The 27,072-nt window shown below is 44.8% G+C and overlaps 1 protein-coding gene across 3 annotated transcripts in view; it reads left to right on the top strand.

Annotated features, from left to right (window-relative positions):
* The window catches only part of AUTS2 (activator of transcription and developmental regulator AUTS2), a 796,934-nt gene extending 770,639 nt beyond the window's left edge, over window positions 1-26,295 (top strand). The window contains exons 9-19 of one of the 3 annotated variants that reach the window (XM_054287134.1): window positions 1,200-1,420; window positions 1,849-1,893; window positions 6,280-6,375; window positions 7,633-7,704; window positions 9,369-9,398; window positions 10,872-10,943; window positions 14,649-14,790; window positions 15,301-15,378; window positions 17,059-17,142; window positions 17,990-18,212; window positions 23,253-26,295. In XM_054287134.1, coding sequence (XP_054143109.1) covers window positions 1,200-1,420; window positions 1,849-1,893; window positions 6,280-6,375; window positions 7,633-7,704; window positions 9,369-9,398; window positions 10,872-10,943; window positions 14,649-14,790; window positions 15,301-15,378; window positions 17,059-17,142; window positions 17,990-18,212; window positions 23,253-24,492 — 2,303 coding nt within the window. In that variant the 3' untranslated portion in view covers window positions 24,493-26,295. Of the gene's footprint in view, window positions 1-1,199; window positions 1,442-1,848; window positions 1,894-6,279; window positions 6,376-7,632; window positions 7,705-9,368; window positions 9,399-10,871; window positions 10,944-14,648; window positions 14,791-15,300; window positions 15,379-17,058; window positions 17,143-17,989; window positions 18,213-23,252 lie in introns of all 3 variants that reach the window. The other 2 variants (XM_054287133.1, XM_054287135.1) reach the window with 2 other exon arrangements.
* The last annotated feature ends 777 nt before the right edge of the window (window positions 26,296-27,072 follow it).

Genomic DNA, 27,072 nt, shown 5'->3' with positions numbered 1-27,072 from the left:
GAGTTGTTTTACTGTTTTATTGTTTGTTTTCCCCCGCACTCAGCACTGGTGAGGCCACACCTGGAGTGCTGTGTCTAGTTTGGGCTCCCCGATTTAGGAAGGACATGGAGGGGCTGGGGCATGTCCAGAGAAGGGCAGCAAGGCTGCTGAGGGGTCTGGAGCACAAATCCTGTGAGGGAGCTGGGGGTGTTTATCCTGGAGAGGAGGAGGCTCAGGACAGACCTCATCACTCTCTGCAAGGCCCTGACAGGAGGGTGCAGCCAGGGGGGGTCAGGCTCTGCTCCCAGGGAACAGCGACAGGATGAGAGCACCCAGCCTTCAGCTGCACCAGGGGAAGCTTAGGCAGGACATTAGGGAAAAAATCTTCACATAAAAGGTGATTGGGCATTGGAAGGGGCTCCCCAGGGAGGTGGTGGAGTCTCTGTCCTTGGAGGTGTTATAAAAGGACTGGATGTGGCACTCAGTGCCATGGTGTGGTGTGGGAACTGAGCACATCACTCCTGATGTCCAGAGTTGCTGAGATAACCCTTGGGGGGCTCAGAAATCCTGGAATGTTGCCAGAAGTGCTTGGTGGTTGGATTTTGACCCTGCACGGGATGTGCCACCTGTATGAGCACAAGAGAATCACTTGGGGATAAGAGGTGTAAGAATTAATTATTCACAGGGTGAAAATACAGGTTTTGGGATTTTGGTACAGGGGGGTTATGGAGACAAGATGGAGGGATTAGGGCGTGTCTTGTCCTTCTTCTTTCTTCTTCTTGTCATCCATCTTCTGTGGTGATGTTGGCACTTTGGGATTGGTTCATGTTAAATGTGCACTTGTTAATAAGGGTAAAAGGTATTGGAAGGTAAAGGTAAATATGATATACGTAGTTTTTAGTATAAAAACAGACGACCGCCCAGTGGGAGGTCAGAGTGCCCTTGGCTGCCTTGCTGGTCAGACCTCTGTCAGGCTGGGAGAAAACTTTGTAGATAAGAGATAATAAACAATATCGAAGACTGAAAATCTGAAGAGTGCAGACTCGTCCTTTGGAGCGCGGGCTGTCCCAGGGCCATCCTACGCGTGACCGGGCAGAGACAAAAGGCCGGAGCGGTCAGTCTGGGTGCCAGGCTGCTGTTGGGTCCCAGGTTGGACTCTGTGATCTTCAAGTTCATTTCCAAGCCCATTAACACTGTCCCTCTGTGCTTCTGTGTTTCAGAGCAAGACCTCCTGCGGCAGGAGCTGAACACGCGGTTCCTGGCCTCGCAGAGCGCCGACCGCGGCGCCTCGCTGGGCCCGCCGCCCTACCTGAGGACAGAGTTCCACCAGCACCAGCACCAGCACCAGCACACACACCAACACACCCACCAGCACACCTTCACGCCCTTCCCCCACGCCATCCCTCCCACTGCCATCATGCCGACGCCAGCACCGCCCATGGTGCGTACCCCAGGCAGAAATGTGAGGATAAGTAGAGCACAACTCTATTCTTTGTTACAAAAGTATTGTGGAGAATTTGCCAGGTTGTGGGGAAGGGCTCCTGTGCTGCCCAGGGGTGTCTGGGCAGGAGAGGCAGGGCTGTCCCTCTGTCACAGTGTGAGGTTCAGGTGGCAGCACAGGACTGAGGGATGAGGCTCTGGCCAGTCCTGCCTAGAGTGTTTGCTCCTCCTTTGTCCTGTCCTGAAAAGATCTTGATTTACTTTGAAGAAAGAAAAAGTCCCAAACAGTGTCATTGGAAACTAATTTTCTGTATATTGTTTTCCTCTCTGTTGGTTGCCAAATAATAAGAGAAGTTGTCTTCTATTTTGCCAACAGAAGTAAAGCAAGGAAATATAAAGTAACTAGTTTGTGCTTTGATCCCTTTGCAGTTTGACAAATATCCTACAAAAGTTGACCCCTTCTACCGTCACAGTGTGAGTTTTATTGCTCTGTTTCCAACTGACTTCACTGCTTTTCTGTGGTGGGTTGGGATCACCACTCAATCAATGGCACAGTGTCAAATCTCTCCCTAATCATCACTCCAGGATTTACCATTACTGTCCTTGGTTGCTTTGGCTTTTGAAGGCTTGCATTCGTGGTGCTTGTTTCTGATAAAGATGCAGTATCAGCTTTTCCAATCAAAAGATCTCTTGCTCACACACCATTTGGATCCAGGTTTGATGTGAAAAGATGAGACAGAAGGGCTGACTGTTTCATGAAGCAGGAGAGAGCAGTGATTCCATCACAATGTTTCAGTTGTGCCACAAACCCTTGGGCTGATATTTTTGCTAAGGAACTTAAAATGAACTGACAAACTATCAGACAAATCCTTCAGGGATAGATAATCTAATAGTTTTCCCAATCTATCATATTTTGTTTGATAAAATCTGAAAACCTGTCGTCTTATTCAGATTTCAAAGGCTCATCTGATCCACTGGGCTTGTTATGTTTTGAAAGCTCTGTGTGATGACAGCAGCATGAATCCAGCTATGCACTAGAAGTGTTTACCTAAGCTACCAAAAATGTTACTTATTGAGATGAACTGATTTTTAAAATTCCAGTTATATGTAAACCCTTCTGCTGCTAAGGGTTGAATCCACTGATTGGTTTGCTGCTGAACTCTGGGTTGTATTTTCTTCATCCTATTGGCAGAGGCAGGTGTCTGGCAGGAGTTTCTTAATCCAAGAGCATTATTTTGATGAGAGAAGGAGTACTGCATCAGCACTCAGAAATCTGCAGAGCATTTGGCTTTATGTGTTGGTTTTGCTTAGAAGTGGAACTGGGCAAAAAAAACTGGTTAAGACAATGTCTGGATTAAACACAGCCCCTGCTCACAGCCTGTCCTGCCCCTGAGCAGTCCTGTCCATGTCTGGCCCTTGATTTGAGGAGCTGGGACTCAGTGTTTGCAGGCTCACAGCTCCAGGAGCCCTGGGCAGACATTGCCACCTCCACTCCAAAGGGCACTGCTGCTCACCTGCACCAGTATTCATTGCACTCTGATTTGCTGAGCTTCACAGGGCTCCGGGAGATTGTTATCAATGTGGCCTGTGGATCCCAGCAGGAACATGGAACTGGGAGAGAGTACATGGATTTTAGACAAATCAAGCACAGAAGTTGGCAGTGTAGAATAGGATGCATTGCTGAAGTCTCCAGCTGTATCTGCTGTTCACATTCAGTCAAATAATCTCAGAAATCTGGGAGCTACCTGAATTGCAAAGGTTATGGCCTCACCCCTGTAAGGCCAGGAGAGCTCCATGCTGTGCTCCCTTAGCCAGGGAGCTGAGCTGGGGCAAGGCAGGGACCTGGGCTCTCCTGCCTTCCCTGGGGAGAGGTTTGTCCTTGGGAAGGGGCTGCCCCTGATCAGCACTGTGGGACAGCTGCTCCCAGGGGATGCCATGATGTCTGCACTGGGGCAACAGCCTGTCTGTGACCCCAGCAAGGCCAGCTGGGTGTCCCCTGGTCCCTCCCAGTGAGCCAGGCCAGCCCAGCTGGGTGTCCCCTGGTCCCTCCCCTGGGCCAGGTCAGGGCACAGGGAATGGGAGCTGTCCCTTAGCTGGGCTGGGGGCTCACCCACAGGGCAGGAGAAATACAAATACTGTCAGAATGTGGCACTTTCACAGAGATGTTTTAGGGACAACAGCTCCCACTGTAGATCCACTCCTGGAGCTCAGATCCCTTAAAGCTGAGTGTGGGTGAACTTCGTAGGAGAACAGGGTCGGTTTGAGAATTAAAACCCATCTACTTTGGAACAGGGAGTGTAGCTCACATAGAAGCTAATGTTGAGTTTTAAATGAGTGTTATTTCTTCTCTTTTAGCACAGTGAGGCTTTGCTTTTACCTGCAGCTGCTGCCAGGTCTAGTTTAGCATCACCTGGCCAAGACAGTCACTGCATGTTTCCCCAGGGAAAGCTAGAAGGGAAAACTGCTGCTCAAAAGAGAAAGAATTCTTGGGAAGAAGGAAGCATTTGACTATGAAATGTGAATTCTGAAAGATGGAGGAATTTAACTGATACAAATTAATCATAGAGATAAACTATTTATATTTTATTAATAATTCTGACCTTGAGGAAAGGTCACATTTAATTAACTTACCACTTGTTATAAAACTGAGGAAAGAATTCCTTATTATTAGTCATAGCCAATAGAATATGAAGTATTACATCTTTTGCCATCACTTAGAATTAGTCCATTACACAGAGAATTAAAGACAGAAGACACTGGAGAATTTCAAGCACATTTTACTCATTAAAAGTTATTGTAAATGAGGACAAATGTCTCTTAATGGTTTCTCAAATGTCTACAGTTCAGTATCAACTAATCTCAGAATGTTTTCTGCACCATTGGATGGAGCAGGTCCAAATTAAATAGAATTAAAAACAACAGCAGCAACAGGAACGGAGGCTCAATACCAGCCTTTTAAACGGAGAAAATCTTCTGATACCTCTGAAATGTTTTCTCAGCTTTCAGTAAATACAATATGGATAAATGACATGGCAAGATAAGCTAGTGGAAGGAAAAATGATGAAGAGAAGCACAAGTGTGTGCCTGGCATATCCAAATCCATCACAACTTTGTGATGAGACTGACTGTTTTACTGTGGGATGGGATTTGCTCAGTGTTTTCCCACCCCTCATGTCCAGTCTTTGACTTTGCCCAGTCCTGCTTCTGTTCAATTGGCCATTAACTCATTTATTTTTGATCTTAAAAGTAGCACACAGTAGTTTGACTTTGCTCAGCCATGGTCTGAGGGGAATTGGTCTCAGCCAGAGAACCCTGTTAGGTTTTAGGGTGGCAATTCCAGTGGAGCTGGATCCTCTCTTAGATCCATCCCTTCCTAGATCCATCCCCTTCTAGATCCATCTCCTCCTAGATCCATCCCCTCCTAGATCTGTCCCCTTCTAGATCCATCCTCTCCTAGAGCCATTCCTTCCTAGATCCATCCCCTCCAAGATCCATCCCTTCCTAAACCCATCCTCTCCTAGATCCATCCCCTCCTAGATCCATCCCCTCCTAGATCCATCTCCTCCTAGATCCATCCCCTCCTAGATCCATCCCCCCCCTAGATCCATCCCCCCCTAGATCCATCCCCTCCTAGATCCATCCTTTCCTAGATCCATCCTTTCCTAGACCCATCCTTTCCTAGATCCATCCCCTCCTAGATCCATCCCCTCTGAGATCCAGAGGTTTCACACCAAGAATGGGTTTGGAGTGTGGTGTTTTGAATCCCTGACTCCCCCGGGAAGCAGTTTTCGTGGAACTGGGAGAGTTTTCTGTCACAACAAGAGCCAAAGGTTCACCAGCAGAGCACAGAGATGGGCAGATTGGGATGTGATGGTTTATCATGGAATCACAGAGTGGGTTGGGCTGGAAGGGATGTTAAAAACCATCTCTTCCACCCCTGCCATGGCAGGGACACCTTCCTCTATCCCAGGCTGCTCCAAGCCCCATCCAACCTGGCCTTGGGCACTGCCAGGGATCCAGGGGCAGACACAGCTGCCCTGGGCACAGGGCATGCCCACCCTCACAGGGAACAATTTATTTGTTTAATTTACCTGCTTGTTTCCCTTGTGTTTGTCTGCATTAGCACAGAGCAGCATCTTGTTTGTTCCCAAATTCCCTTAGGACAGAGCACTGGGCTCAGGGAGGTCAGTGGAGGTGGGCACATTTTTGTGCTGAGCATTCTCTCTGTACAAAAAACTCCCATCCATTTCTGGGAGGTTCTGCCTTAACATTTTGTTTAAATACTAATCTTTAACAAATCAGATTGTCTGTCTGCTAATATTAGATGTGGCAGGATATCCTCTCAGACAGACTAATGAAGTAAGAATTGTGCATATTTTCCTCATTTCCTACAGATACCATTAAAATCCCAGCCTACTAATGGAGTTTTAATGATACAATATCCTTAGAACTCGTAAGGGTTTTTTCCACTTAAACAGGAGATTTCTGAGTCTCATTCTGCTCAGGATTCTTCCTTTTCTCTTGAAACAAGTCACAGACTGAAACCATTTTAAACCTCTCTCCAATTTAAAAATTAATAATTGAGGAACAAATGTCTCCCTTATGCTGTGCTGGCCCGAGGCAGGTACAGGTTGCTGGCTGTCTGATGTTGGAACTGCTTTTAAGCTCTAAACCTCATGACATCTGTGAACATCCCATCGACTGCTTTAACTAACATTGTTGCAATGAGATCACTTCAATGCTTCTCAGTTTTCTCCATGTAACATTTTCCTACTATTCTGCAGGAATGCTCTCTGTGTCCCCCTCAGCTGCCTGTGCTGCTGGTGACCCAGTGTTGATGTTCTTCTCTTTCTGTTGCAGCTGTTTCACTCCTATCCTCCAGCTGTATCAGGTATTCCTCCCATGATCCCTCCCACTGGCCCTTTTGGCTCGCTGCAAGGAGCTTTCCAACCCAAGGTAAGGCAGGAATTACCTGGGACTGCTCAGGGCAGGGCTGGGCTTAGCAGGGGGCTCACATCCTGAAGAGGCTGAGCTCTGATTTACAGCTTCATTCCACAGGGGACAATTCTTTTTTTCCAGATTTACCACAAAGAGAAGTTATTTCTCATTAGGTTCAGATACATCTATAAACTTTTTTATTTTTTAATTATTTATATAAAGGCATGGTTAACTTTAGAAGCAATATAATTAGTTCTGAGATAGTGTGCATTAATGAAAGGTCATGTAATAATCAGGATTTTAAGAAATGGTGCTCATTCTTGTTTACTCATTTCCATAATTACCTCCCAGCTCCAGCACAGTGCAGAGCACTGATTTGGCTCTCCTCATGGGTGATAACTGAGGGAGAGAAATGTGGCGAGTTCAGGGCTTTTCTCCTTTGTTTTTTTGAAGTCATTCTTTATTTATCAGTCACTCTGTAGTCTTTGCATCTAGACTGAAATCAGGAGTGGAATTTCTGCATAGGAGACACCTTCTTCCTTAAACTGGCCCATCCACTCTAATGACTGAATATGTAAATTGCAGTTCATTAGTGAGATTCTTGTCTGTATGGTAATCAGACTGTTAACAACTCTCTTTCTTAATTGTCAGTTATGCTGGAGCTGATTTCTATTTTCTTCATTTTGACATAGGAACAAGCTCTGTCTAAATGTAGGGGGGTTGGGTTGGTTTTTTTTATTTGGGTATTTTTTTCCCCCACAAAACTGCATTTTATTAACAGACTTTTAACATTCAAATAATGGAAGGGCTTTAATTTTTTCCAAGTGGATGTTTTCCTGATGCCCATATTGTGGCAGCCCCTGTGGATGGAGTTGAGGTCCTGGTGCAGTGCTCTGTGTGCTGAGTGCATCACTGATAATCAGCAGAGCAGGGCTGGGTCCTCCACATGCTGCTTTTGATGCTGTGTCATAAATGTGTTCCTAATCAGGTTTTTCACATTAGAAGATTTTCCAGTTTAAAGAGTCACTGTTCCCTCAGTGGTTTTGATTAAACTAATGGGAAGTTGGTGGATAATCAAAGTGTGGATATGGAGATGATAACACTCATATTACTGAGTGGATTATAATGGTTCTCCTTTCCTTTATAAAAAGTTTATCTCTCTATTGCTTAGACAATGTAATGATAAAGAACTATTGTTTTGCACATTCTGTTGCTTGTAGGCATTGTTACTGGTGTGCAGCTCATTAATGTTGTCTCTCCTTGTGGAATTTCCAGACTTCCAATCCTATTGATGTTGCAGCCAGACCTGGAACGGTCCCACATACCCTTCTACAGAAGGATCCACGGGTCTGTAAAAACTGTTTTCTTTTTCTCAAGTAAATCTGTTCCTCCTGAAAACCTTGAATGCTAGAGCTGCCATCTTGAGAAAGTCCAAATTAACACCCTTTAAATCAAAGCTATGTGAGGTGTTTCATCAAGGAGGGCTGCAGAAATTCTGTGGGATCATTTCAAACCCCCCTGTGCGCTGGCAGAGCTCTGTCCTTGCTGGCAGCTCTCCCCCCAGGCCCAGGGGTAAAGGCATAAAAGTCCAACTCAGCATAGAAAATGTACAAACCTCCCCAAGATTTGTGTTTGTACTCTGTAATTGTTTTTAATGTGGGTAATGACAGCTATTCCCTGGGTTACTGTAGCATTGATTGCCCCAGTGAAATACGGATGCACTTTATTGATCACTTGGTGCCTCTGGATTTCTGAGTTCCAGGGGATGTTAGCAGCATTTATTGCCTCAGCACTTTGTCCCTCTGCCCAAGGGTTGTTGGTGTGTTTGAATTGATGGCCATTATTTCCATGAGGAACTTCACACTCAGATATTTTTAGCAGAACTCTCAGACAAAAGCACTGAGGAGCTCTCCCTAAAATTCTGAGTTGGGGCACCGCTGAACCTCCAGAGCTGCTGTCTTTGTGTTGGGCTGAGTCCCAGTACCTTGGGTTGCTGAGCAGTGGAGCTGAGGCTGAGCTTTACACCAAGAGGAACCACATTTCTGTTTGTTTGTCTAAGTGCAGAGATAACCAGAACCTCCCATCAGGAAGTCATTTAGCTTTATGTTCCCTTTCAACTGGGAGTGAGTTTCGATTATTTCAAGATGATGCATTGTGCCATCACTGCGTCTGCTAAGTACCTTCTGCACCTATAAATCTCCCTTAGTATTGCATTTCAAAACAGAAAATCCAAAACAAATGAGCAGTACCCAATAAATTGAATTATTTCCCAGCATTTATTGATGAAATATGAGCAAAAAAAGTGGAATAAGAAAATAATCTACTCCCAAAAAAAACCCCTAACAGGCCACATCAAAAATAAAAATGAGAAAATTGGGTTTTTTATGGGCCCTGTTTACCAACATCTGTTTCAGTGTGCTAATAATTAAGGCAAAGCCCATTTATGGCAGAGAGCAGCTTGGGCAGCAGTGAGGCCCAAGGCCATGACCTTGGCTGGTGGGTGGCACAATGCTGGTGTGCAGGGCATGGCTCACACCCCATCCCAGCTCTGGGATCCAGCCCTGGCACAGTGCTGGTGTGCAGGGCATGGCTCACACCCCATCCCAGCCCCTCTGTGGGATCGAGCCCTGTCCATTACCCAGCCTTGCCATGAGCTGAGGAGCTCTGAAAGATGAGAGCAGGAGTTTGCCCAAAGGACAGATCTGTGCCTCCATCAGTGCAGTTAACCAGCCATTTCTGCAGCATTAAATCAACAAATTGCTGCTGCTGCCAGGGGCCAGAGCTCTGTGTGAGCCTGCTGGAGCTGCCATCACCACTCAGGTGCCACAGCCAGGGGGAGGGGACAGCACGGAGATGGAGGCTCAGGACTAATTATTATCCAAAAGGGCTTCATTTGAAAGTAAAATTCTAACATTTTAATTTAGTCTCTTAATGAAGCAATACAGATTTGTTAATTAGAGCAATTGTTTGAGTGACAGGCGTGTAACCAAGCTGTCATTTCTTCTTCACAGTTGACAGATCCGTTCAGGCCCATGTTGAGGGTAAGAAATCTTCCTGTGCTCCTGTTTGTCAAGCTTGGCTCAGTCCCACCAGGTTGCAGCACAGAGTAATTCCAAATGAGAGCTGCCAAGTGTCACCTGGGCAGTTCTGCCCTGTTTTGGGGAGAGCACAGGCACTCCTGCAGCTCCTGATCACTCAAGGACAAGGCAGAGTTTCACAGCTGGAAGTTTTGCTCTTTTCATGCAACCCCTCACATGAATACTTGGGCTTAAATATTGCTGATCCTTCCATCATGGTTTCTTGAGGCAAATCCTAGAGATCCTGGCAGTGATTCTCTGTTATTTCTCTGCACTCTGAAGGAGTTTGCTTTATGATTTTACTATGTGTTTTCTGTGTTACTCAGTTTGATATGTCCCCCCCAGGTATCTCACTGTCCACTGTAGATAGACAATCCCCTTCAAACACAAAATATTTTTTAAATATAAAAAAAAGAATCTAAAGATCCAGTTCATCACTCATCCAAAAGGGGTTTTTATTAATTTTTCAGCACATTCAGGAAAAAGGTGTAGATTTTGATATAGTGAACTTACTAAATCACTAGCACAGTTTTTGCAAATTAGCAAAAGGCTTGAGTTCAGGGTAGTATGTCTGTGAGACAGAGTTTATTTTTTTTTTAATGATTTAATTATTGGTTGATACCCAGCTAGAACTAGAAGACAGACCATAGTTTCTGAAACGTTTAATTCACAAGTAGCTTAAGGTGACTCTTGAATTCCTGTGATAATTTTTGAATCTACAGGAGTCATTACTTGTGTAGGTAACTACAGACCCCTAAGTAACAAAATTGAAGAAAGTATCTCTCAAATGAGTCTTTTTCAGACTCAGTTTCCAGCTGTGCTGGAAATGGAGTGCAAACTCAACAGGAGGGGTAACAAGCACTCTGGTTCCTGCCTCCCTCTCTCCTCCCTGTGACTTGGGGGGACAGGGAGGATGCAGAGACCCCCCCAGACAGAGTGAATTGAGTGACCTCCATTGTTTTCAGCACATTTATGAGCTGAAACCTTGGGGGGACAGACCAGCAATTACATGAGGGAGTCAGGTGAATTTTGAAAACCAGAGTGACCTTTTAAACCACTTCCATTTTCATCTTTTGGTGGAACTGCCAGTTGTGGAAATGACCTGAGTGTGCAGCTGTGAACAGTCCAGCTGTGCAGGGCAGCTGCTCACAGGGACACAGCTCACAGCTTTCAGCAGCACAGTGGCATCAGAGGATTACAGGAGTGTGTCCAGCTGGAGATTCCTGGGTACCCAGATAAATTCCCTAGCAAGGGACAAGTCTTTCCAGTTCTGGTTTTGCAGGAGGATGGAGAGGGAACCCTTTGCTTTCAGTTGTTTTGGTGTGGGGATCCCCCAGACCAAATCAGACAGGGCTCAGGGTCTGTTTTCTTCTAGAAATAGGATAAAGCATCACTTCAGGTTTTTGAAAGTTACTGATTTGTGTCTTGTTTTTCCAGAAACCTGGCAAGTGGTGTGCCATGCACGTGCACATCGCCTGGCAGATCTACCATCACCAACAGAAGGTCAAGGTCAGTGCCTGGGAAACCTGACTGGGGTGGGGGGCACAGAGCAGGGCTCAGAGAGGAAGGGCTGGCTCTCACCTGGGCACTCCTGTGCCATGGCCGCTGCCTTGGTAAAGGCACACACACAGCTTTGAGCAGAAGCCTCATTTCTGAGGGTTGGTATAAGGTGAAAAGCTGAAGGCAGAGTCCCAGCAGTGTCTGGGATGTGATTGGAGCCAGGACAGCAGGGTAAGAGCTCCAGATCTGTAGCTAGGAGGGGGGAAATGGAGGGGAGCTACAAGCTGGCCTTTCTCTCTTCTCTTCTCTTCTCTTCTCTTCTCTTCTCTTCTCTTCTCTTCTCTTCTCTTCTCTTCTCTTCTCTTCTCTTTCCTCCCCTCCTCCCCTCTCCCTCTCTCTTTCTTCTCTTTCTTCCTTCCCTTCCCTTCCCTTCCCTTCCCGGAACCTTCCCGGAACCTTCCCTTCCCTGGACACAAACGTATCAAGTGGAGACCCAGGCATGTGTATCCACTTCCTCTCATTAATGTTGAGGGGCAGGAGAGGGTGCAGGAAGCCTCTCCTGTCCCTAGGATGCTGTACCAGTGTGGCTGCACAGGCTCCCCTCAGCCTTCCTTCACATCCCTCCTGGCTGGGGGGTGGCACCTGGGTGTGCCCAGGCTGCCCAGGCAGGCACAGCCTCTCAGGGATGTTGTGTTATCAGACATTGCCTCACTGCACTGAAGGTCAGGGATGGAAGTCCTGTCTTAGTTATTTTTCAAGCTCTGAGACTTCAAGGGTGAAGGCCATGAGCAGTTTTCCATTCTTACTGTGACTGAATTGCCATTGCACGTGGACTCTGGGAAAGTTTCTTTCCCTTTATGGTATTTTCACTGTACCCATCACTCTAAGATCTTGTGATGCTCCTACAGTTTTTCACTAAGTCAGGAATGGTTGCTGTTCTTCACTGCTCATACTTGAGGAATCAATAGCTTGTGTTAGAAACTAAAATTACCAGGCAATCCTTAGCACTTTGCAGCTTGTGTGTGCAAAGTTGAATTGTGTAGGGTAGTGCTGTAAGAATATGAAGATGTTGAACAGCTATGAAAACCTGCAGCTAATAGAGTTTAAAAATAACCCTTTTAAACAAGGTTGACAGGTTAATTTGCTGCAGTAGACATATCTCTCTTCTCTGCTTCCTTATGTTTCCCCTGCTAGTGATCTTCATTCATCTTCCCATTATCAAAAAAGACAAGATTATAGACCTAGAGAGTTATATGTCCTTTTTTTTTATTTTATTGAAAAGGTATTTTCTTGAAATGAAATTATTATTCCCATGCTATCTACGTCCTTTGAATCTTCCTTGATTTGATATTCAGAGAGAGGTCAAACCAGTATATTTATAACTCACAGTAAATGCCATTTTCATGCAGCCATTTCTTTTACCTCATACTTTTCCACCTTGCATGTTAAAAAAACAGCAAGAATAAAGCCCAGAAGCACATGAAAGGATGTTGCTCGAGTTTTTGAGGCTGTGCATGATGATATTTTCAGGAATAATTGAGAAGTGTGTCTGGCCAGTAAGGACAGTTTGGGTGTCCCTGGATACACAGGAACTGTGTCCCCCTCCTGACATGACCACAAAGGTGAATCTCTGCCCAAAGGCTCACACAGGACAATTTCTCCTTCTCCTTATCACTGCCATGGTTGTGAAGGTGCCTTTTCTTCTGCACAAGCTGCAGGTGCTGCCTGAGCACAGAGCAGGGAATCAAAGGGGCTGGTTTCCAGTTTGAATGCGGTGCCACAGGACTGCTGCCAGTAATGATCTGCCCAGTAATTGCTTGCAGAGGGCAGCAGCAGGCACTGAAGGAGCAGGCACAATGGGAAACTTTAAAACACAACCTTCCTGACCTCAGGAAAAATTGCATGCAGCTGTGGATGCTGTTTGGCTGCCTGTGCCTCTGCTGCAAGACCTGAGTAACCTCTGCACACCTCAGGGATTCAACAGGGCTGCACAGCAGTCAGGGCACAGAGCACATTTACACCCTCCTTACACTGCCCACTGCTCAGGAGAGGATTTATGCTCCATAATTGGGCCTCTCTCCTTTAGGAAGGGCCTTACAGCCTGATCTAAGGGCAGTGCAGACATTTACATTGATTTTTGTGGGCAGCACGCTCAGGTGTTACACATTTTCTGGAAATACATTAGGAAGGATTGGCATCCAGGGGCTGCTCTCCTGAACAGCAGCTGGGGAGAAAAGAAATCTGACCATTTCCCTGCTACTATTTTAAGGTGAACCAACACATTCAGAAATCTTTTAACACATCCATGGTATTGCTGTTCCTCTTCAGACAGGGGATTTGTTCGTTATTTAGAGCAGCACCATTCATATGGCTGCAATTAAAGCTTCAGCCAGCTTTTGCAATTCTGAGTAATGCCTGTCAGGGTTTATAACTTGGTTGTTAAAAAAGAATAAAAAGAGTTCACAGCATAAAAATCTGGCACACAGGCTTCAAGTGAGGCATTTGTATTTTCTGAACTCCTTTTAACTATTAAAGCACTTCAGTGTTGCTTCCTTAAAAGACTTGACCTTGACTTGGCAATTTCAGTATTCTTGCAGGCCATTATCTCCAGACACAGAAAATGCCTTTCTTTCCCTTTTTCTTTCTTGTTTTCCTTCTTTTTTTTGTTCTCATGAATACACAGACATGTTTCTAGCACTTGAAAAACAGCTATGAGGCACGCACATTAATTTGATCATAACTTTTTAATATGCACATTTATATCATTGTAATAGTCTGTGCTTGGGGCTGGCACAGTATTAAATACTGATTTATAAAGCGTGGCCTGCTCCAGAACTACTGTTAAGATCTCCTGGTTCCTTGTTACCCATTTATAAATCCTTTCAGCTGCCCTGCACAATTAATCAGCAATCTGCATTTAGGGAGTTCTGGCAGCACAGGTAATTGGGAATTTGGTTTTCTTCCTTCATTCTATAAAACTACTGAAGTGGGCACCCCTGAAATGGGGATGTGGCATGAAGAGCACATCCTTCATCCACTTATCACTCACAGTGCAGCTGCCTCAGCAAATTCCCCTCACAAGAGGGAGGCTGCTGACTCTAACACATGTAAATAAAGACATGCAGTACTTTGGGTGTGGAGTGGGAGCTGTTAAAGTGGGATTCAGCCACTCCTGCTCTGCACTCTGCTTCCTTTCATCAAGCTGAGGGGCATTGGAGGGTGCTTTGCATCCAGCATTTCTTGGTGGCAGCTTTCCCTGGGAAATGAGTGGTTCTGGTGTCCGTGTCTGTCCCCTGCCCAGCTAGGACCAGGGCCAAGCTGACATTCCCATTTATTGTTGTGGGACAGACCTGTCCTTACGGCTCAGCAAGTGTCTGAGGCCTCTTCAGAGAGTTTTTTGTTTGTTGTTGAAGGCAGCTCTGTGCTGAACATCCTGGAGGGGTGGGTATGAGCAGTGAAAACACAGGTGAAATTAGCAGGAAATATGCAGGAGCCTGAGCTTTTCCCTCTTTGCCTTAGATCTCCCTTCAGGAAAACAGCTGTGCTTGGGAGTCCCAAAATCCAATATTTGTGCACCTGTGCTTGGGGTCCCAAAATCCAATATTCTTGTCAAAACATCAGCATGAATGAGCTGCTCTACCCACATCATTCTGGAAGTGCCTTTTGCTGTTGCCTTTTCAGACAGTCTCTTCCAAGTCCTGTTTTCCATTTCAGAAACAGATGCAGTCTGACCCACACAAGCTGGACTTTGGCCTGAAACCAGAATTTCTGAGCAGGCCACCAGGCCCCAGCCTTTTTGGAGCCATCCACCACCCCCATGACCTGGCTCGGCCATCAACTCTCTTCTCCACAGCCAGTGAGTACTGAAAGTGAAATCCCCTTCTTGCTCCTTGCTCATTAAAATGCTGATCCTTGCCATGAATTTCCCTTATGTTTTGGCTTATGAACTCTCTTCAAGACATGCCAGGGGCTATTAGTCTATTTGATAAATATTTAAAAATGATTCTGGATGCTTTTGTAAAAAGCCCAGCCTGCTGGAACACTGCTAGGTAGTAAATGAAGGAACATTTCCTCACAGAGTGATGTCTGGTGCATTGTGGAGATCAGATGTTGGAACTAAGGTGTATTTCACATGCATTTCCTTTTTGTTTCTGACCTGAAACATTCATTCCCCTGCATCCCTTATCCTCTAACTGGGTATTTCTGTTATAAAAGCAGCTGCCCTTTGCACAGGACCCTGTGAGCCCCATGCAGGGCACAGCAATGTCAGCTCACATAGGCTGTTAAAGAAGGGACAGCCCAGAGCACAGCAAGTCCCTCTCTGAGCCTCTGCTGGGAATTGACCCCTTTTGCTTTGTTTTGGCAGGTGGGGGGCACCCAGCTGGAACCCCTTTTGGCCCACCACCCCACCACAGCAACTTCCTGAACCCAGCTGCTCACCTAGGTATGTCCTCTCTCAGCTCAGACAGTGACCACTGAGAAATGAAACTTCTTGTGAGGAGACACTGAACATTCTGCTCACTAACCTTTACAAATGGCACATTTTAGCTGTTTAGTTTTAGTTTTTACCAGGTAGAAGTTCTAAATACACAGAAAGTGTCACTGACTGTGTTTTGAAATACTTCTGGATATTAGAGGAGCAGACTGACAGGGCTGGATGGGTTTCATTTGAGTTATGCTTAGAACCAGTCCAAAAAATGCCTTAAGGGCAAGGCTTCAGATCACAGAGATGTTTCTTTTCCTAATTCCTACTTAGATATCTGTTTTTCCATTAAAGTGAAAGGAAACATAGCTTTAAAATCTTGTGATCTGGCTTCATGTGTCAGTTAGTGAAAATTGGTGAATACCCACTTTAACCAGAACTGCCCAAGTTACCAGATGTTGTTATTTCCTTTCTCACTTACTGCTTTTGTAATAAGGTGATTTGCTCCTTATGGAAGCATCCAAGACCAAGACTTTACATTGGGATTTTATTTTGCATGAGGAAGCTTTTGGGAGGGTCACCAGACTGGTACAGCAAACAGATGCAGGTTTATCATTCTGCACTTTGCTGCCCATGGAAAATGCTGGCTTTGGGCTTCTTTTTCTCTGTGCTGATATTTACCAGAAGTGACTTCATCAAAATTGTTAGACTGCTCCAAAATAAAGTGAGAATTTCCTTTATATGATTTTCCTGTTTCCTCTATGCATTAACTAAAAAATTGTTCCAGCATTTTTCAGTCCATACTAGTTTTTTCTGTAGTATGAGCAATAAACACCAAGGGAATCACAGAATGCTCAGGCCAGCATGACACATCAGTGGAACAGGACATTCTATTTATACCCTGGCTCTGGTTTAGGAGACATGGCCTGAAGGTGGTTGGAGCACAGTTGCCAGAGTTAATGATAGCCTGACTAGCAAGGGACATTTCCTGAGGAAGGAAATAAAAGGAAGTAAAACCAGAGATGGTTGCAGGTTTCAAATGAAGCATCATTGTGACCATGTCCACAGGGGTCTGAGGATGAGGGAAGAGAGGAGGATCTGACTCTATGTTTTAGAAGGCTTGATTTGTTATTTTATGATATATATTATATTAAAACTATACTAAAAGAATAGAAGAAAGGATTTCATCAGAAGGCTGGCTAAGAATAGAAAAAGAAAGAATGATAACAAAGGCTTGTGGCTCAGAGAGAGTCCAAGCCAGCTGACTGTGATTGGCCATTAATTAGAAACAACACATGAGACCAATCACAGATGCACCTGTTGCATTCCACAGCAGCAGATAATCAATGTTTACATTTTGTTCCTGAGGCCTCTCAGCTGCTCAGGAGGAAAAAATCCTAAAGAAAGGATTTTTCATAAATGATGTTCTGTCACATATCATGTCCATTTTAACATATTGATTTTCTTTAAGAGGGATTTTTTTTAGTAGATGATGCCATGGGTATGGCCAGGAACAAAGCCAATGTTTTGTGTCCCAGCCCCTCAGAACCCTGCTGTGTGTGGGGGGAGAATGTTCCAGCACAGCTGGGCACAGCTGGGGTGCAGGGGGTGCCACAGGGGTGCAGGGTGGGAGCTGCAGCCTGAGGGTGCTGGGGGGGAGCTGCAGCCCCAGGGGTTTCAGCTCTCTGTGTTGGTTTGCAGAGCCCTTCAACCGGCCGGCGTCGTTCAGCGGCCTCACCGCCGTGGGCAGCAACGCCTTCGGGGGGCTCGGGAACCCCACAGTCAGTGAGTACCTGGGCCATGGCCCTCCCTGCTCTGCAGCCTGCCAGGGCCACTTGGCTCTCTTTTGTACTGGTTGGTTACATCACCTACCACTAAAAGATGGGAATTTGGAAAGCAGCCTTTTCCAGTTGTCAGTAAATTGGTTTTTGTTAATTACTTAATAGTTTGGGTTCATCCTGGTGCTACATGTTACCATTACATTGTTCATTTAAAAAAAAATAGAGCCTTTGAGTGTGAAATTTTCCACAGTTTTGTTGCATGTTCAGATGTAAATAATGTGTGCAGCTGGGGAGCTGTGGATGGAGACTTTTTTTTTTCCTTTCTCACCAGTAATTCAGGCCATGTGCCTGGAAAAGATCACTAACCTGCATTTACTAGTCCAGGTTCATCAACATTTTTCTAAATTTAGCCAGTCACAGAAAATCATCCTTTTAAAAGTCACTCTCTTTCTTCATACTTCAAATCTGGCATGAGTTTGTTCACATATTATTTTATTTTGGTTCAGGATCAAATGCAACAAGTTCCATTATTTATAGTCCCTATAACAGTCATTTCCTGATGTCTCCAAAACATTTGGAATAAGGGTCATTGTCACTTTTATCTTACTCCTTCATCCCTTGTCAATTTTATCCACAGCATTTCCCTTTCCAATTAAAAGAGCTGTCAGATGCCTGCCCATTTTTAGGAATGAGACCCTCTAATGAATCTCTGTTAATTTCCTTTCCTTTTCCAGCTCCCAATAATATGTATTCATTTTAACTCTGAGTGCTGTAAAAGTTGTTTTGGTAAGTACCTTCACTAGAGCATACCTTTTTCTTAAACCTTTTTGTTTTCCACTTCACCATTTCAGCACCCAACTCAATGTTCGGCCACAAGGATGGCCCCAGTATGCAGAGCTTTAGCAACCCTCACGAGCCCTGGAACCGACTGCACCGAACTCCTCCTTCGTTCCCGACCCCTCCGCCCTGGCTGAAGCCAGGAGAGCTGGAGCGCAGTTCATCTGCTGCAGCTCATGACAGAGATAGAGATGTAGATAAACGAGACTCATCTGTTAGTAAAGATGACAAAGAAAGGTACGAAAGAACACTTCCAAGAATTTGTCTAGTTCAAAGCTTGGGGCTCCGTTCCGCTTTTAACCCTCCCCAGCCTGGCACGTTGTGAAGGCAGAGCTTCACCAGAGGCACGCCTGGAGCTGTCCCCAGGGTGGCACCACGCAAGAGGCAGGTTTGCAGCTCAGGTGTTCCCCTCTGCAGGGGTTCTCTTCCCACTTGCACCTCACACTTCGCCTGAAGGAGCTTTGCTGGAGCCCAGTTCATGCGGTGCCAAGTGGGAATAGAATCAGACCCACCCACTCTTACCTTGTGGGTCCCATTGTCGTAGGTCTCTTGAAGGGTTAACGTGGAGATAGTGCCTGACAGCATGGAGGAAAGTATCCTGAGGTCTATCAGATGCTTATGTCCACCTTCAAATACTTAAATAACTTTGTAAATCAGACCTTGTCTGCAAAACACTTTCTCCCTCCTCAATAAACAGCCTGACCAGACGGACCAGTGCTAAAAGTGTGAGATGAGAAGACTAAAATGCACCAGGAATGTCACGTGCCAAAACCATAGCAAGCTTCAGAGCATGCAGTTCATGCAAAGCACCTTCCTTCCCCTCAAAGAAGCCCCTACACTTGCACTGCTGTTAACACACCTTCCAACACCTTTCTATTCAGTGTTTTACATGGACTTGCATGCTTACATGTCCAGGCTGGGAAAGGTTAATGGAAAGTAAAACCTGGTCAATATTTATTTTTTGTCAGGACTGTTCCCATTATTCAGTTAACGCAGTAAAAATTCCTCTTAACATTGACGTACCAAATTTATAAGAGTTTGCCATTCAGCAAGTGTCATGCCTTCCTTGAAAACTGTAGAGAGGCTGATTTCAGCTTTTTCAGTTGTGGCTTGATGGCTTTCCTGTTAAGTTTGCACATTACTTTACTACATAATGGCTATTTGTTTCTAATATTTTAATCTAAAAGAATATTTAGGAGATGTGCTTTTCTGACATCTCTGTCACTAACCCAAAGATATGCATTAGTAGCCTTTTCTAAAAGAAGTTATGCTAACACATTAGATATTCTAAAACTACATGGAAGAGCTTTTCTACATTGTTCTAAAAGAAAGGCGAACTTCAGATCTTTTCACCTACATTTTCCATTTGGAATATTTTCTGTTTGGTAGCATAGCTTCATTATTTTCATGTCTGATGTTAATGCTTTAAAAGAAATTGCTGTTACAAATTGGGTTTTCTGTCCTGCAAAAGGCTTAAGCATGTGAGTAACTTTACTGGCTTGAATGGCAAAGCATTTTAGTTACTAAGATCTGGGTAGTCTGTGGAATTATTTGATTATTTTGGTTGCTGTTTTGTTGTTTTCTCATGAAGTGTTCTGCTGAAGAAAATCCCTTACTGAAAACATTCATTGCAAGCTGCTTTGGCATTGCCTGAACTCCATATCATAGCTCAGAACATATTTCTTTTCAGTAATTTGAGAGCTTAGCAGTAAGCATCATCCATCCCTCACACTTGTGCACAGTTCCAGCTTGCAGTGAGTGCAGTCCTGGTTTCACCCCTGCAGTGCTGCTGTGTGCCCAGCTCTGTGGGCTGGGATGTGGCACTTTGCAGCATGTTCACACTGTGGGCTGTGTGAGGAAGGCTGAGAATCCCTTCCCAGAGCTGTGCTCCGTGTGCAGAGAATGTCTGAGGAGTTGAGAGCCTCTCCTTCCTCCTCCTCCTCACCAGGGGCACCCAGTGGGGTGAGCACAGAGCTTTCTAGTTGAGGTCCCAAGCTCTGTTATCTATTTGAATTTAATTTGCCCAAGCAGGAAGAGCTGGGAATCACACCCAGAGGTTTGATTTCATCTTAAAATCACCTGGTCATCAAGGGTCTAACCTTACCAACCCAGGAATGGCCCAGGCAGCCAAAAGCATTGAGCTCAACTGGAGCTCCCCAGCTAAGGTTGTGGAGTGGAGATCCCTGGTGGCTCCTCCTGGATCAGCTTCATGTCCTGTGCACCACAGCCCCTGGCAGGCAGACTGGGAGAGGTGAATCCTCAGACAGCCCAGAGTGCAGAACTGCAGCAGTGACCCTGTCCTGGCTGGGAGTGGCACTGCAGAGCCCTGATGGCTCCTGCAACATTGCATGTCCCTTCCAGCTCAGGGTGTTCTGGGACTCTGTGATTGATTGCAGGTGTGGAGGGGTTTTCTTAAAGACTCTTTTATTCCAGGCCAACATTAGGGAAAAAAAATTAAAAATAGGAAATGTGAAAAGCAGGATTTGTTCCTTCTCAGTGGTATTTTGTTTAAAAGATGTCACTGAACACTTCCAGTATAATCACAATGGCATTTAAGGGTCTGCAATCCTAAAGCATGAAACCAAACCAACCAAGAATCTGTTGATGTTTCAATCAATATAAGTGAGGCACACACCTCAGCATAAGAAATTCAGTATTTTTCAGTGTAGCACACAGCCTCAGAAGTTCTCTTACTTGGTAATAAGTTCGTTGGATAATGTGATTTTAAGTTTCTTCTTTGTGGAGGCAGTGGCTTAGAGCTGTTCTCATGTTATCAACCTCAGGAGCTCTTGACAAATGTGAGGATTAAAAAGTTATTCCTTCTCTGTCCACTGGACTATGTGCAGCTCACTTAAATGAGCTGGATAATCAGGAGCCTCTTGAGATGTTACCAACACTGTCATTGAATACAATGACATTGGCAAAGGAATTTGTCATTTTGGTTGCACATGTATTTCTCCTTAATTACAGAAAACAGCTGTTATTTTTTCTAAATTTTATGTGTCATTTAAAGTACATCAATTATATGGAAAATTGATTAAATAGCAACAAAAGGACTGAATGAGCTTTCCTAGGGAAATAAAACAATTAAGGGTACCCTCTAAACTAGTCCCATAAGCAAAATAAATAAAAGATTAGGCATTGCAGAGCCCACAAGCCAGTGTTTTCCCAGCAAAGTAAAGGAATTGAACCTTCATGTTGAGAATCCTTCACTGGAGGGCCTTGACTTCATTTCCCTGTGTCCAGATGTGGATGCTGTTAAAGGCCTCAACTCTTGGTGGAAAGCAGATGGAAGGAAATTAGAGCCAGGATGTGATTTCCAGACTGTTCAGGTCCCATTGAATGAAGGCAGCTCCTGATCCCAAGCAGAGAAGTGCTGGACAGTGCAGACCAGGCAGGGCTGGTATCAGATGCTCTGTCTTCCAAGTGTTTTCTGGACTTTGGAGGTCTGCCAGACATGGCCCATGAAATGACAGTTTCAACAGTTCAGTCTAGACACACCAAAAAATGTACCTGGTGACATTAGAATGAGAGTTTCGTTCTCCCAGGCATTTTTTCTGCATTTGCTGCAGTTTCACTGTCCAGAAGTACCTAGAGCTACAAATCTTACACAGCTCAGCAAAAGAAGTAGATGGCAGAAATTGTACAGGTGAAGGAGCAAATGTTCACTGTGGAGTCACCCTCTGAGCTGCCCTTCAGCAGCCAGTACTGCTTATCCTGCCCAGAGTGTCACCTGCTGGTGACACCAGCACCCAGAGAGACACCATGTCAGCTGAGGGGAGCCCTCACTGCTTACCCTTCCCACAGAATCCCAGAATAGCTGGGGTTGGAAGGGACCTCTGGAGATCATCCACTCCAACTCCCTGCAGAGGCAGGGCCACCCACAGCAGGTGACACAGGAATGTGCCAGGTGGGTTTGTCTTCAGAGAGACCTCCCTGGGCATCCTGTTCCAGTGCTCTGCCACCTCAATGGAAAGTTCTTTCTTATGTTGAGTTGGTACTTCCTGGGTTTTAGTTTCTGGCCATAAATAATTGTTGCCTTTAACAGCACACTGTCCCTTATCCTACATGGAACAGAATTTCCATGCTCAGCAAACAGCACATGTCCAGCACTGAATATGTAGAGCTGTCCTTATGGAGAGATTCCAACTCAGAGGTCAATTGAAATTACTAAGAGGTTAAAATCATTGGAACTGAGGGATTAGATTCACCTTGTGAATTTGATTAGTTTTAAATGGGAGAGCTTTTTCACTTAGCATTGCCCAAAACAACTCCTGGTCAACATTACTTCCTGAAAATAATTGGTGTGGAACCCATTTCCATATTTAGATTTTTGTTCACTGCCAGAAAATAATCCTCCAAACTTTTGTGCACCATAATTAGGTTTGAAAGATGGAATTAATTCAGAGTATTTTCTGACTTTGTAGCATTGGCCCTGTCCTGCTCAGTTTGTTTTAACCTAGACATGGGAAGGGTTGGTCATCTGAGGAGCAGCTGACTCCAGATAAGATGTTTTCAGAGCCAGTGTGAAGGATGGACAATCAGAGCAGATTTATCTCTGCTGAGGAGGTCAAACTCTCTGTGATGGGCAGCTCTGTTAAACACCTGCACTGAGGGTCACTGCACACTCAGGGAATTACCTTCTCTCAGAGGGCTGGGTTGACACCATCAGCACTGGTGGTACTCAAAAGGATTTTGCCTCAGCTTGAAGTAAATGGAATTGCAAAAAGTAAATTGAAAGGCTAGACATTGGAAAAGAATAGAGGAGAGAAATTAGTAGTGTACATAGGTCTGGAAATGTTTTTAAAAGCCATTTGAAAAATAGTAATCTATTTTCCCAAATGTATTCTTAATAGAAGAAGTAGGTAGGATACTATTAACCATGTAATTTGTATTTAATTCCCTCACTTTTTGGATGAAATGAGTATGTTTTTACTTTTCTCTCTCTTCTTTGCAAACATTTAAAATATTTGCAATACATGTCCTAGAGCTAGATTCCCATGGGAGCCTTGTGTGGAGTTCAGTGTTTGAGATCTCAGTCAGATTCTTCACAGAGCAGCTTTGGAGATCTGCAGCTGCTCGGATGAGATAACAGAGTAGGCCAAGTTTAGAGATGGGATGTTCTTCTGGAGTTCTGGTGTGCCACAGGCACAGAGCATTTACTGGTGCACGTCACCAGCTCTCTGCAAAGCCACGAGTAGAAAGCCAGACACTCTGATGCTTTGTTTTCTTTGCAGAGCTTCTCATGCCTTCATTTCACACTTCTCTTTCTTGTAGGGAGAGCATTGAGAAAAGACACTCCAGCCATCCTTCGCCAGCACCTATCCATCCAGTAAACTCCCTCGGACATAACCGCAGCTCAAGTGAGCAGATCAGGAGCCATCTGAATCCCGAGGTTCGAGAAAAAGAGAAACCCAAAGAACGAGAGAGGGATCACTCCGAATCTCGGAAGGAGATTAATGTTGAAGAGCACAAGGTGAAGGACAGCTACGTTTCGGAGAAAGAAGGCCTGAGCCATGAAAGCCGAGTGGTGGAAGAGTCGAAGCAAATGCCCAGGGTTCCTTCCCCCTATGCCAGGCCCCCCGTTGTGGAGAGCACCCGGCCCAACAGCACTTCCAACCGCGAGGCCGACAGGAAGAACGAGCCGGCGTACGATAACCCGAAGAAAAGCAACGAAGTCAAGGTGAAGGAAGAGCGAAAGGAAGACCATGATGTTCAGCCTGAGGGACCTCAGACTCATAGGTCATCTGATCAGCCGCCACCTATATCCACATCCAACGTCCACCCAAGTCCTTTAGTGTCTATGCCCATGACTGTAGGTGTGACTGGTATACATCACATGAACAGCATCAGTGGCCTGGACAGGACTCGCATGATGACCCCTTTTATGGGAATTAGCCCAATTCCTGGTGGAGAACGTTTCCCCTATCCTTCTTTCCACTGGGATCCAATGAGAGATCCCTTGAGAGATCCCTACAGAGAGCTGGATATTCATCGGAGAGACCCCCTGGGCAGAGACTTTTTGCTAAGAAATGACCCCCTCCATCGCCTCTCTACGCCAAGGTTGTACGAAGCAGACAGGTCATTCAGGGATCGGGAACCTCACGACTACAACCACCACCACCACCACCACCACCCTCTGTCCGTGGACCCGCGCCGGGAGCACGAGCGGGGCGCGCACCTGGACGAGCGGGAGCGGCTGCACATGCTCCGCGAGGACTACGAGCACGCGCGCCTGCACTCGGTGCACCCCGCCGCCCTGGACGGGCACCTGCCCCACCCCGGCCTGCTCACGCCAGGACTGCCCAGCATGCACTACCCCCGCGTCAGTCCCCCCACGGGACACCAGAACGGCCTCCTCAATAAAACTCCCCCCACAGCAGCTCTCAGTGCCCCGCCGCCTCTTATCTCCACGCTGGGCCCGCGGCCCGGCTCTCCCAGAAGGACTACTCCTCTGTCCACAGAGATGAGAGAGAGGCCTCCCTCTCACACCCTCAAGGACATCGAAGCTCGATAAGCAGAGCGAGACTCAGTGAAAACCAGAGCAAGAGGGACAAAAACCTTGTAAATGAACATAATATAAAGACCTTCTTACTAGTCGTTGATACAGACTGGGGATGTGACCCACTGTACAATATGTATAGACCTGAGTGCAAAGATTTTGAAATGATTTTTTTTGTATATTATATGTTGAAATTTTCCAGATCTTTTAGCCGATGTTCCATATGTTCCTCGTGTCTCCTACTCTATTTTATTTCTAGCTTAAAAAATTTCAAAATTTGAACTGAAGAACAAGACATCAGTCTGAGTGATTTGACTAGAAACGAGCCACCACCAATGTCAACCCTACAAAGCTCTTTCAAACCAGAAGTGAAGTCAATTGTAGATATTTATGTAAAAAGATTGCTTCATGGATTAATGGTTCATATATGCAAAAAGGGTAAGATGAAAGCTTTACTTTGTACAAATGTAAATAGATAAAATTAAGTAACATAATACATTAATACTTCTTAAACTGTGCTATTTGCAAACTTAATATTGATCAACACAGTCTGCTTATGCTGTGTTACTTATATTGTTATAGACAGCTAAACCCCTTCAACTATGCAATGAATTTTAAGGCTTTTCACAAAAGCCTTTATAACTCAAAGGAGCCTTTTCAACACACAACATAATTAAAGTCATATTTTCCCTGAACAAGCTCATTTCTAATGGAAGCCTACTTCTCTTGTTTTGATGAAGAAACAGCCCTTCAGAGGTGTAGTTTTCTGTGTGAACCCTTGCATCAGGCTGCTGAGGTCACTGTAACTCGTGTGTCCCTTGGATGGTGTCAGGATTAGTGCTCTGTGATCACTGATATGGAGTCATGGCAGATTGGGTTTCAGTCATATTAATCTGGGTTAAATGGTAATAATGGAGTGCTGGAGATTTTCCAGAACTTTTGTCACTTAACATGTCAAATTTATTTTGGGGAGAACATCTGCTTATAGCCATTCATGTCTGGTTTTATTGCCAGTGTGTCATTTTTATCTGTACACACATTTTTTTGTGTTAAGTGATTTTTAACTATATTGAAACAAATCCTACAAGAAAGTGAATACTTTTCTAAATGATGGATATGTTTTCACTGTGGATCGGTAGTCTAATTAATGAACTCCATTGCAGATTTCATAATGGAATTTATTGTATTTCAGTTGGTAATAAAGTCTGTGAATAGCTAACAGGTCAGCCTTGTTGTTCCCTAATCATAGAAGACAGGAAATAACCTGAAGAACACGGTCCTTTTTAAAAATATGCATCAATCTTCTGAAATCTGTCTTTTCATAACACACTTTTTTATAATGTGTTACGTTTCTTGTCTAAATATTTGGAGAGAATATGACTTTATCAGAGAGAATTCAATATCTTGTCTACTGGACTGTAAAATATATGTATGAAATAAAATTAGTTCCATTGGTCTTCTAGTGTATTAAAGTGCTATCTGAAGTTGTTACCCTGTTTTGGCAAAAAAAAAGAAAAAAAAGAAAAAAGTTAACTACAAACAGTTGTTTCTAATGATCAGAGATCTATTTTAGTAGTCAACTGAAGGTTTAGTTGTGAGCTTCAGATTTTTGTGAACTCCAGATGTTGTGCAGTGTTTCTTTTTTTTTCTTTTTTTTTCTTTTTTCTACAAACAAAAGGAAAAATACAAAAAAGTCCCAACCCTGAGGAATATGTACACTGGAACCGTAGTGGTAGCTTTCAGTATTGTAAAGAGATTGTTATATACAAACCTTTTTGCTGTTTATCCTGTATGTAATAAAGTCCTTTCTAGATCCTATGTGAACAGAAAAGTGAAGCGGCTCTCAATCTTCAGCATGTTTCCTCCTCAGCGAAGACTTGTGTAATGTAAATTGTGCCATGTTATTAAAAAATGTGAACTAAACTGCTAGGTGCTTCTTTGTGTGCAGTGCCCCATCGTTGCTATGGGGAGGAAGTCCTTTTTCCCAACAGTGGGGTTTTGTTCAGGAGTAGCTGTTAAAATTGGAAAGGAAATGGCAAGCTTTCCTAAGCCATCTTACTGGAATCCTTAGAGCTGTCAGGGAAAAAGAAACAGAAAGGAGACCAGATCCTTGGCTTGTCCAGATTCTTTAAAAATATAGTAACACTCTACTTGGATTAGATTTTGATTAGACCATAATCTTGGTCTGCTGGATGCACATCATTAAAAAGCTGAGTTACTGAAGAAGGCAGGACTGGATGGCCACAGGAGGATGTAACTGCTGGAGCCAGCAAGGGAGGCCCTACAAGGCAGGGTCTGATTGAGAGCATCATCTTCCAGGCTCATCTCATCCTTACAGAGGAGCCTGACAGCTCTGGCAGCATCTTCAGGAGGGAAGAAACGTGGCCTTGATTGTCCAGGCTCTGATCCTTGTCCTCCCAGGTGCTGAGCAAACTCTTGTTGATGGTCCTTAATTCCCAATTAAGCCAATGAACCCTCGCTCCTAGAGTCCAGAAAGCATTGAGGCATTTCAGTCCCTTTGAGTTCAATTTCAGTGCTCCATGCCTTGGAAGATCCACGTGTCAAGTCTTCTTGTGCTGGTGATGCTCAGAAGAG

This window comes from Melozone crissalis, unplaced genomic scaffold (genome assembly GCF_028551555.1).
Source record: "Melozone crissalis strain CALT ecotype California unplaced genomic scaffold, PUWL_Pcris_2 ptg000057l_1, whole genome shotgun sequence".
NCBI lineage: Eukaryota > Metazoa > Chordata > Aves > Passeriformes > Passerellidae > Melozone > Melozone crissalis.
Note: the sequence above shows the minus strand (reverse complement) of the source record. Positions and strands in the feature narration are given on the sequence as shown.